The 11,772-nt window shown below is 43.8% G+C and overlaps 2 protein-coding genes across 4 annotated transcripts in view; one reads left to right on the forward strand and one right to left on the reverse strand.

Annotated features, from left to right (window-relative positions):
• The window catches only part of SLC12A6 (solute carrier family 12 member 6), a 147,678-nt gene extending 141,462 nt beyond the window's left edge, over nucleotides 1-6,216 (forward strand). Inside the window, 3 exon segments of the mRNA XM_009209868.3 lie at nucleotides 44-228; nucleotides 922-1,055; nucleotides 2,263-6,216. Of these exon segments, the coding sequence (XP_009208132.2) occupies nucleotides 44-228; nucleotides 922-1,055; nucleotides 2,263-2,354 (411 nt within the window). The 3' untranslated portion in view covers nucleotides 2,355-6,216.
• On the reverse strand, nucleotides 5,926-11,164 carry EMC4 (ER membrane protein complex subunit 4). Of its 3 annotated transcripts, none has more exons than XM_009209866.4 (5): nucleotides 10,963-11,164; nucleotides 10,509-10,623; nucleotides 8,320-8,473; nucleotides 7,579-7,739; nucleotides 6,056-6,453 (listed from the first exon to the last, which is right to left on the reverse strand). In XM_009209866.4, the coding sequence occupies exons 1-5, from the start codon at nucleotides 11,046-11,048 to the stop codon at nucleotides 6,418-6,420; spliced, it is 552 nt and encodes a 183-aa protein (XP_009208130.1). In that variant the 5' UTR covers nucleotides 11,049-11,164; the 3' UTR covers nucleotides 6,056-6,417. The 3 variants fall into 3 exon arrangements, with proteins under 3 accessions (XP_009208131.1, XP_009208130.1, XP_021796088.1); XM_021940396.2 differs by having other exon boundaries at nucleotides 10,501-10,623; nucleotides 10,963-11,160; XM_009209867.3 differs by lacking the exon at nucleotides 7,579-7,739 and having other exon boundaries at nucleotides 5,926-6,453; nucleotides 10,963-11,160.
• Between the last annotated feature and the right edge of the window lie 608 nt (nucleotides 11,165-11,772).

An 11,772-nucleotide genomic window follows, 5' to 3' on the forward strand; every position in this document is an offset into this window, starting at 1 on the left:
AGAAAATTTGGTAGAATACCTTGTGGTGGACCTTCTTCCTCAGGCACAGTTGGTGAAAGACCGAAACTCAATGCTACGATTGACCAGCATTGGCTCTGATGAGGATGAAGAGACAGAAACCTATCAGGAGAAGGTGCACATGACTTGGACAAAAGATAAGTACATGGCATCCCGGGGACAAAAAGCCAAGTCAATGGAAGGATTCCAGGACCTGCTTAACATGCGTCCGTAAGTTTTCCCATTCCCAAGTTTATCACAAAATAACCTAACCAGTGGCACAAATGTGACTGCCTGGACACGCAGGATGGAGTCTGTTCATTTAACCCTGAATCTAACCACCTCATTATTGTTTGCCTATTCATACTGGCTCCCAATGAATACGGTACACAAGCTAACCATCCCTTCTATCCATAGTTCACCTCCATACTGTGTTCTTACTATAAAATAAGCAAACAGAGAATGAGAAAACCCAGACATTAGTATTATAAAGAAATCATTTTAGGCCAGGCGCAGTGGCTCAGGCCTGTAATCCCAGCACTTTGGGAGGCAGAGGCAGGTGGATTATCTGAGGTCAGGAGTTCGAGACCAGCCCGTCCAGCATGGTGAAACCCTGTCTCTACTAAAAATACAAAAAAAATTAGCCGGGCATGGTGATGGGCGCCTGTCATCCCAGTTACTCGGGAGGCTGAGGCAGGAAAATTGCTTGAACCTGGGAGGCGGAGGTTACAGTGAGCCGAGATTGCGCCATTGCACTCCAGCCTGGGTGACATGAGCTGAACTCCCTCTCAAAAAAAGAAAAAAGAAATCATTTTATCAGATGACCCATAGTCGAGTGAAAAAGCTCTGGATCTCAAGTTTTTAACGTTGACTATTTAGTTAGTTTTCTTTTTACCTTAACAACCTTTATTTCTTCCCACTCAGGGACCAGTCCAATGTGAGGCGGATGCATACAGCAGTGAAACTCAACGAGGTTATAGTTAACAAGTCCCATGAAGCAAAGCTGGTTTTATTGAATATGCCAGGGCCACCCCGAAACCCTGAGGGTGATGAAAACTGTATCCTTTCCAAGAGTGGGGCTTCCAGTAGGGAAGATCTCCTTATCCTCTTTCTGAGATAACTAGGTAACAATAAAAGTCATTGTCTATGCCCCACTTTCCCTCTTTAAGGAAGGAAGACTTAAAAGTCTTAGGCAAAGATTTTTACAAAGTTATAAGACGAATCTCTTTTAGGGGAGTTGGGGCAAATATAATTCAGTTCTAAAAGACGTTTCAGGTGGTGTATTTGCAACATGACATCGAATATTCAGTGTGTAAAACCCTTCCTGACAATCCTACAGACAGCGTACCCACATCCTTTCTCCTTTTTAGGTTCTACCTGCTTTGCAAAGCCTTTTTCTTTTGGATAGAGTTAGGGGAGAAGCTGAGATAGAACCTCCTTTAACTGAGGGAAAAGAGATAGGTATTCTTCCTCATACCTTCATCGCAGGACTCCGGGGATAAGGGAAACCCTTCAGCACTGACACATAAATTAGTTTATTCCCACCAGTGCCATTAAGAAAAAGAGGTTTAGGCCGGGTGTGGTGGCTCACGCCTGTAGTCCCAGCACTTTGGGAGGCTGAGGCAGGTGGCTCACCTGAGGTCAGGAGTTCAAGACCAAGCTGCCCAACATGGTGAAACCCTGTCTCTACTAAAAATACAAAAGTTAGCTGGGTGTGGTAGCGGGTGCCTGTAATCCCGGCCACTTGGGAGGCTGAGGCAGGAGAATCACTTGAACCAGGAGGCGAAGGTTGCAGTGAGCCAAGATCGCACCATTGCACTCCAGCCTGGGCAACAGAGGAAATTCTGTCTCAAAAAAAAAAAAAGAAAAAAAGGTTTAAAAAGAAAAAGACAAATCGAACTGGCAGAAAAATCTGACTTGAGCAGCTTCACTTAGAAATTACTTGGGTTCTCTGTAGGAACCTTGTTAGCTGCCCTATTGTAGCTTTTTTTCTTCTTTCATCATTTTTATCTTACTTAGAATAACACTTGTAGGTTTTCCCATTTTTAAAGTTAACACAAATGGGAGTCTTGTATTATATATGCAAAAGGACTGGATCCCTGGTTACTTCTGCACAGGGTTAAATTCAAAGTTCAGACTTTTCTGAATATATAATAATTAAGCAGCTAATTTTGTAGCTCTATGATCGGATAACCTCACATTATGATGATGCCAGATTGTAAGTTTGTGCTCTTCTTTTGCCTGTCTCCTTGACAAGTTTTGAAGACATGGAGTTCCTAGAGGTGCTTACCGAGGGACTAGAGCGAGTCCTACTTGTCCGGGGTGGTGGCAGTGAAGTGATCACCATTTATTCATAACCTACTCTGAATGACTGTGCTTGGCCTGTTTTCTTAAAAGGCCTACATCCTCCATGGAAGTGCCAGCTCATTACTACCACTCCTACTCAACTAGAAGCCTGTGTTCTGTACACATCATACTGAACTCTTGATGAGCTGAGCCTCAAGTACCTGTGTAAAAGAGCTCCCATCTGATCTGCAGTCCTTACAGAAAAAGCAAATATTCCCTCAACTCAGAACAATGTTCAAGTCTTATGAGCCACGTCTGAGCAATCAAAGGCAAAATAGAATTAACAAGCTGAGCCAATAAATGAATTGGTAAAAGGGATACCAGAAATTCAACTGAAGAAAAAAAGCAAGTCAAGTAAATATTCAGCATTAAAGATGAATCTCAGAAGTCATGGTCCAATGATGACACCGTGGGGATAAAACAACTAGAGACAGCTTCACCTTACTAAAGAATTTATGGTCAAGTATATTTAGACCTATTATCCTCGGCAAGCCAAGATGCAAACATTTTTTAGCTATATTTCTTTAGTATACCCACTGCTCTAACTTTATATTAGGATACCAACTTGAAACATGGCTGTAGCCTCTACTTCTTCGAAAACATTCCCCCAAAATACCAGATTTAAGTATCCATACTGTGTCAGTGTATACTTCAACTATTTCTCTTAACTCAAAACCCATTCTGTCATTGTAACACAGGCAGTGTTACCATGAAAATTGTTTTTGGTAAGGTAAAAATTATTTCTTTCAGGTTCTTTTCAAATGGCCAAACTAAGAGAACTCCAAAAGGAAGCTATTAACATTTACTGAGTCTGTGGTTCTCTATGCAACGTGGACAAAACATACAAGCTGTTATCTAAGAAATGCAGGTCATGGTGCACATTAACCAATAGGTTCTTCTCCCCACTGCATCCACCCCCGCGCCTTTTTTTATGCCCTCTTATTAAGCATAGGTCAAAAAATCTTAAGGAACAAGTACTAGGAAAACTGGCTAAACATCCTTCCCTGAAAGCACTGGGCCATCTTTTAAAGGGCATATCTAGCAGCAGAATTGGAAGTTCTAGAGCCATACTCTTTCCTTGGTGCCAATGTTACTGAGTGGCTACTCTCCTTACCTACTGTGCTAAAATGGCATACACATTGGCATTGACCTGTTGAAGAAATTTTACCACTAAGAAATCTTTTGCCTCATCTACAAAGCTGTAGTTAAGACTTGAGGCATTCAACTTAATGCCAAGTATAAGCATTTTCCCCTTTTTCTTTCAATTTTATTTTTCATTCTGACTACATAAACTTGGCTCTGAACTAAGATTAACCAAGCCAAGCCTTCTATTTGTTTTCAGAAACTTCAGGCCAGGTGCCATGGCTCACACCTGTAATCCCAGCACTTTGGGAGGCCGAGGCAGGTGAATCACTTGAGGTCAGGAGTTCGAGACCAGCCTGGCCAATATGGTGAAAACCTGTCTCTACGAAAAATACAAAAATCAGCCGGGCATGGTGGCGCATGCCTGTGATCCCAGCAACACGGAAGGCTAAGGCAGGAGAATCGTTTGAACCCAGGAGGCGGAGGTTGCCGTGAGCCAGGATTGCACCACTGCACGCCAGCCTGGGTAACAGAGTGATTGATATGTCTGAAAAAGAAAAAAGAAAGTTCAGTGTGCCAAGGAAATACTTGTGTAAGCTTAGCTGTTTATTCACTAATTTACTGATCAAACAACATCTGGCTCACAAGCATAGGGAAACTACTTATGTGGTTGGCTGAGCAGTACTTTCAAGTATGTGAAATCTTCATTTCTTTTACAGAATAGGTATTTAGAGAAACTTTTCTTGCCTGTATTCATGGCTGTTTTTGAATTTCAATTTATTAGTCACAAATAGTGCCACTGTTCTTTGATTACTCAATAGGACATGGAGCAAGCTGATCTAGGTGTCAGAAATTATTCATTTGACCTGTAAGGACAGAGAAAACCCTTCAGTATAGCTTAAGAAATTGAGTAATTTTGGGCTGGGCGCGGTGGCTCACGCCTGTAATCTCAGCAACTTTGGGAGGCTGAGGCGGCTGGATCACGAGGTCAGGAGATCGAGACCATCCTGGCTAACACAGTGAAACCCCGTCTCTACTAAAAATACAAAAAAATTAGCCGGGCATGGTGGCGGGCACCTGTAGTCCCAACTACTTGGGAGGCTGAGGCAGGAGAATGGCATGAACCCGGGAGGCGGAGCTTGCAGTGAGCTGAGATTGCGCCACTGCACTCCAGCCCGGGCAACAGAGCAAGACTTGGTCTCAAAAAAAAAAAAAAAAAATTGAGTAATTTTGATTTGCTCCTGCTTTCTTCAACCTCCAGGCCCACTCAGGATGGCAAAGCAGATAGAATCTTAAGTCGTTTTTTCTGTTCCTTCCACAGATGGTAGAAGCATTGTTTACAACTCCCACTGCAACACTCCATTGCTTAGTTGAGTTGAACAGTAGTGAGTCATGTCCTGCAGGATCCAGTACCTTTTTTTAATTCCCTCCCCTCCCGAGACAGACTTTTGCTCTTGTTGCCCAGGCTGAGTGCAATGGCACGATCTTGACTCACCATAACCTCTGCCTCCTGGGTTCAATCGATTCTCCTGCCTCAGCCTCTTGAGTAGTTGGGATTACAGGCATGTGCTACCACGCCTGGCTAATTTTGTATTTTCAGTAGAGATGGGGTTTCTCCATGTTGGTCAGGCTGGTCTCGAACTCCCAACCTCAGGTGATCTGCCTGCCTTGGCCTCCCAAAGTGCTGGGATTGCAGGCGTGAGCCACCGCGCCTGACCAGGATCCTGTATCTTAAAGGCCCATACTGTAAAGGTCAGCCTACCTAGGAATTCTGCCACATTTACACACGCCCCTGGCCAAAGTAATTTTTTTTTTCCATGTAGAACAAATTATGGGCAGAAAATAAAGTTGGTTTTAGAAGTGCTGTTTGTGGCTAGAGAACTGTAAAAATCTTCTAAAGGGATAAGGGAATTAGTGGCTATTAATATAACCACTACTTCAGCCCCTGAAACACAAAATCACTGTTACATGGAAAACTGGTTATCAGGCCAGATTTATATTCATCTCTGTCTAGAGCATTTCATGTCTATATGTGTTGCTTATGTTGTCTCCAAAGTCTCTCATCTCTTTTAAAAATCACTGCAAATAAAGCAATACTGAAGACTTGAGAGAATGCACCTTAGGGGAAGGGGCTGTTTCAAGACAGAAGGCAGGAAATACCTGCCTTTTGAGTAAGATCCCGCTTTTGAGTCTTACCTATGACTTTACCAGGGCAGATTAGAAATACACATCCTCCCGCTGACCTTCTGCCTTGAATAGCTATCTTAAAAGCTGAAGTTTGAACTGACAGCATCTGCTTGACAGGTGCCAGGTTCCTCTCGGCAGGGGGAAGATCTCTATATATCTTCCGTTGCCTCAGATTCCTGTGGCCCCAAGGATCCCACCGATCCTCATTCCCCCAAACATGCTAACAAAAATCCCGTATTGTGGGTATTAAAATAACAGTTACACTGTATGCGTATTTATGTGCTCCTTTTGTCTGGTTTATTTTTCTTTTTATCATGTATAAGCTGAATCCAGCATTAGTTTCTCACATCTTCCCCAAGTGTCTCCAACAGAATTTTTATGTCCCAGCTTGTTTTAAATAGAAGTGAAATATTAAGGAAAATAGATTTAAGGGAACTTGTGCAACTTTTTTTTACACATTGTTCTCAACCATTTAATTTATTGAAAGGAGATGCTGCGACAGTTTTGATTTAGCAGCAATTATTCTCGTTTACATAGTTACGATTTTCTTTGTTGTTTTGCTCTGTACTGGAAACATAAATAAAGTTTTCTACATTATTTTCAGTCATGGGTTGTGGTATAGTTTCTTTGTGTTTGTAGTAATACGCACATTGTCCTTCTAGGACCTGTCACCCCACCATGAAGAAAAGAGCCTTTTGGTTCTTTTTAACATAAGTGATTAAGAGTATGCTGAGGAGCCACTGGGCTTAAAGAACGATGTAATAAGACCCAAATACATAGGGACCAGGCGCTGCTTTCTCATGTTCACAAAAGCAGTCCTCCACCACTGAACTCCATTCTCTGAAAGAAGAAAGAATAAATAGGCAAATGAGTGTTAAAATGAATCAATTACTTAATACTTTAACCACAGCTCTATTTTGCCTATCCTTAAAAAAGAACTTCCAGGCCAGCCGAAGTAGCTAATCTTAGCTAAACACTTTGGAAGGCCAAGGCAGGCAGATCGCTTGAGCCCAGGAGTTCAAGACCAGCCTGGGCAACATGGCGAAACCCTGTCTCTACAAAAAATACAAAAATTAGCGAGCCACGGGGGTGCAACCTGTGGTCCCACCTACTTGAGAAGCTGAGTGCTTGAGCCCGGAGGTCAAGGCTGCAGTTAGCTATGATCACACGACTGCACTCCAGCCTGGGTGACAGAGCAGGACCCTGTTTCAAAAATACAACTTGGCCAGGCGTGGTGGCTCACACCTGTAATCCCAGCACTTTGGGAAGCCGAGGTGGGTGGATCACCTGAGGTCAGGAGCACACCACCAGCCTGGCCAACATGGCGAAACCCCATCTCTACTAAAAATACAAAAATTAGCCGGGTACAGTGGCAGGCACCTGTAATTCCAGCTACTAGGGAGGCTGAGGCAGGAGAATCGCTTGAACCCAGGGGGCGGAGGCTGCAGTGAGCCAAGATGGCGCCACTGTACTCCAGCCTGGGCAACAGAGTGAGACTCCCTCTCAAAAAAATAAAAATAACTTAAAAAAACTCCTAATGGCTCTTATTTTTTAAGAAACCCTAGGCCAGGCACAGTGGCTCACGCCTGTAATCCTAGCACTTTGGGAGGCCGAGGCAGGCAGATCAGTTGAGGTCAGGAGTTCAAAACCAGCCTGGCCAACATGGTAAAACCCCATCTCTACTAAAAGATACATAAAAATTAGCTGGGCGTGGTGGCGGGCGCCTATAATCCCAGCCACTTGGAAGGCTGAGGCAGGAGAATTGCTTGAACCCAGGAGGCGGAGGTTGCTGAGATCATGCCACTGCACTCCAGCCTGGGTGACAGAGCAAGACTCCGCCCCCCCCCCCCGCCAAAAAAAAAAAGAAATAAACTCTAATACCAATTCTAATTCCCTACCATCAAGTAGGTCAGCTATTCACTGTCCACTACAACTACCCAAAATTCAGCTTTGCTTTTGCCTTACCTCAGGGGGCTCAATGAAGGCCAACCAATCCGATGCATGTGTAGGTAACAGTCCCATGGACTGGCACTTGTAAACAGCCAACGCCAAACCCATCAGGTTCCCAATGAGATAGACCAAACCCTGAAGAAACTTCTGGCTTGAACTTTCTAACATCTTGAAAGCTGTTGGGGTAACAGAAGTTGTCAAACAAAAAGAACTCTTTCCCCCAATATGAATCAAGCCAACCATATATTAAATTCATATAGACAGACCCATAGTAAGACAGCAAATAGGACCATTAAAGGCAAAGAGAAAACCATGGTAAGCACTACATTCCCCTCCATGCCACCACCATTACCCCACTCCCCTACATACTCGTTAGCCAAAAACTGTCCCTAAGAATTTGCCTTTAATTCTTTCTTTCTTTTGAGATGGAGTCTTGTTCTGTCGCCCAGGCTGGAGTGCAGTGGTGTGATCTCAGCTCACTGCACCCTCCGCCTCCCAGGTTCAAGTGATTCTCCTGTATCAGCCTCCCGAGCAGCTGGGATTACAGGCGTGTGCCACCACGCCCAGCTAATTTTTGCAGTTTTAGTACAGACAAGGTTTCATCATGTTGGCCAGGTTGGTCTTGAACTCCTGACGTCAGATGATCCACCCACCTTGGCCTCCCAAAGTGCTGGGACTACAGGCGTGAGCCACCACGCCCAGCCTGCCTTTAATTCTTCAAACTTACGGAAGGGTTATTGTTTCAAGAATACTTACTGGCTGAAATGGCCATAAGTGCCTGAATGGGTCGCCAGGCCATCATACACACCATCATAGTAGGGAAGATGGAGATAGTATTGCCTGCCATGTACATGATGAAGAGGTTCATGGGAATCTGTTTGAGGGGACCCAAGGCGATGTCCCAGCAGCGCTAAAACAAACACACAATTTTAACCCTCTGATCACCACCCTTAGTCCCACATTTGCCATATCACTGATGCTAAATGACATGAACAGAATTCCCAATTCTCTGCTTCTAACTGAGCTGACTCCTCAATTCTATGACCTCTTCCCTTCTCCATGTTGCCACAGGAGGGCTCTCTCTTCTACTAAAGATAAAAGTACCATCATCATCCGTTGTACCTTTCCCTATAGGTTTTCCAGATGTCATTTTTTCTCCTGATTTTGGAAAAAAGATCTCCCTGCCTTTGTCCTAGTACTTCTGTATCTATCAATGTCCTATCTACAACGGAAGAAATAGATAAATCCACATAATGGGAGATTAGCACACCACAGTCAATAACTAATGGAACCATTGAACTAATTTAGTTCCAGAAAAAAATAATAGAATTAGCAGGTAAATCAAGACATAGAAGATTTGAATGACATTAACAAAACCCAACTGACATGTAATGCTGCAGTCAACAATTACAGAGTTCACACTCTTTTCAAGCATAAGATATTTACAAAAACTGACCACTCGCTGAGCTATGAAGAAAATGTCAATCTCAAAGAATGCAAATTGTACAAAACATATTCTTTGACTACGATATTAAACTAGAAATAATTTTATAATTAGAAAATCTCATGTTTGGGAATTAACAATGATACATGAAGAAATTATAATGGAAAACAGAATTGTAAGATAGCAAAAGTACCACATTTTAAAACTTGTGGGACACAGCTACAGCTCTGAGAAATTTATAACCTTAAATACTGTTAGGTTGCTGCAAAAGTAATTGCGGTTTTTGCCATTAAAAGTAATGGCAATCTGGCTGGGCATGGTGCCTCATGCCTGTAATCCCAGCACTTTGGGAGGCCGAGGTGGGTGGATTACCTGAGGTCAGGAGTTTCAGACCAACCTGGCCAACGTGGTGAAACCCCATCTCTACTAAAAATACAAAAAAATTTAGCTAGGCGTGGTGGCAGGTGCCTGTAATCCCAGCTACTCGGGAGGCTGAGGTAGGAGAATTGCTTGAACCCGGGAGTCAGAAGTTGCAGTGAGTCAAGGTCATGCCATTGCATTCCAGCCTGGGCGACAACAGCAAGACTGTCTCAAAAGAAAAGAAAAAAAGTAATGGCAGTCTAAAAATAAAGTAAGCATCCATTTCAAGAAACTAGAAAAAAAACCAAGAATTTTTGAAAAGATTAATAAAAATCAATACTGGTGATGGGTACAGTGACCTGTAAAAATAAATGAAAATAACTTTTAAAAAATCAATACTGGTAAGCCGAAAAGGAGAGGAGACAAATATTCAACATCAGGAATGAAAAAACGAACATCACAGATCTTGCATATATGGAAGTGATCATTATTATGAACAACTTTATGTCAATACATTTGAAATTTTAGGAAATTGGTAAGTTCCTAGAAAAAATGTAACAAAATGACAGCAGAAAATAGAAAGAAATATAAATAGCCCCGGGCAGAGCATGGTGGCTCATGCTTGTAATCCCAGCACTTTGGGAGGCCCAGGCGGATGGATCACCTGAGGTCAGGAGTTCAAGACCAGCCTGGCAAACATGGTGATACCCTGTCTGTAACTAAAAATACAAAAATTAGCCAGGCAACTGCAGAAATCTAGATGAAGGATGGTGGCTTGGATCGGGATGAGAGGTGAACACAGCAAAAAGTAGTAAGGAAAGTCAACAGAATATCCTGACAGTTGGATGTGTGGTGTAAGGGAACTAGAATAGAAAAAGATCACTTCAACTGGAAGATGTTGCCACCAAAAGATAGTTTTCAACCTACTTTCTTACACCTTATGTTCCAAACATCTTTTATTTTTCAAACTGTTAAGCACTTTTGTAGGTGATATATAAAATGCCAAAATACCAGTCTCAAGCAGTTTAGTTTCCAAATATTCAGGATAAGAGCTATCTACGTTAATTCCACCTGGGAGAAGACGATGGGTGAATAAGTCAGGACTGGCCCAAGGACTACGGTAACATCTATACCTCTGTACCTTCTCCACCAGGATCCGATCTGTCTCTTGCACGCTGGTATCAGGCACTTGCTTGTCCAAGTAACCGACTGGGTAGAGAGAGTCTCCCTGGCCACTGCCCCGGTCACTTCGACCCCTAAAAAACCAAACCAAGAAATTAAAGCTGCAAACTCCGACACTTCTTAGCCCACATTTCCTGATCTACCAATCATAGGAATAAAGATCTTCAGATGCACCTACTCAGATTAGACCAAGCCCCCTCGTGTGTTCGTTCCTCAGTCCCTTGACTTATCAGGAGGACTGATGTAAGCATTCTTTGAGCACAGAAACCTTCCCGGCAGGAAAGCCGCTACCTCCCCAGGTGATGTCTGTGTGCCACCCATCTTTTTCAAAGTTATGCCTGAGGGCTCAGGTCTCATTACTCTGGTGCAGTTCTGGGACGAACAGAGATGTACAGCTTGCCCAGGTGCCTCACCGGCTGCCTCCTCCAGGCCCGCTTAGCTCAATGGCCCACTTGAAGCGCCGGCCTCGGTTAGCCACCAGACCCCCCTGGGCCGTCATGGCAACAGCTGCGTGCTACAGCCGCGAAGCTTCTCACTCCAAAGAGTACTCCGCAAGAGGCCCACCGGCGTTCCCCGCTTTGTCGCACTCTGCAAATACACTTCCGGCGCGTTAATACAGACGTCATTTCCGCCCTGGAAATTGGCGGCGTTGCGGGTTGAAGAGTCCCGGTTTGGATTTAGAAAATCAGGGAGGAAAAAAAAGCAGGCAAGACTTAGTGCTTCCTAAAGCCGCTTCCGCGCGCTCCCTTTTTGAATGTGCTTGTTATATGTTCCCTGACCTCTGAGGTGCACTTCATGGGGCTGAAGGAACGTCCCTACTGACTCAGCGTTAAGAATTGGTGGGCGGATCACCTGAGGTCAGGAGTTCGACACCAGCCTGGCTAACATGGTGAAACCCCGTCTCTACTAAAAATACAAAAAAATTAGCCGGGCGTGGTGGCGGCGCCTGTAATCCCAGCTCCTTAGGAGGCTGAGGCAGGAGAATCGCTTGAACCCGGGAGGCGGAGGTTGCAGTAAGCCGAGATCACACCACTGTACGCCAGCCTGGGCTACAGAGTGAGACTCCGTCTCAAAAAAAAAAAAAAAGAAAGAGAAAAAGGAATGAAGCCAAGAAAAGCTTCTTAACCTCCTACGCGCTCCCTGGAACAAAAGATTCAAATCCTGGATTTAAATCCTAGCTTGGCCTTGAGCGAGTTCCTTAGTAGTTTCTGAGTATTGAATGT

The sequence above is a fragment of the Papio anubis genome, chromosome 7, assembly GCF_008728515.1.
Source record: "Papio anubis isolate 15944 chromosome 7, Panubis1.0, whole genome shotgun sequence".
NCBI classification, from domain to species: Eukaryota; Metazoa; Chordata; class Mammalia; order Primates; family Cercopithecidae; genus Papio; species Papio anubis.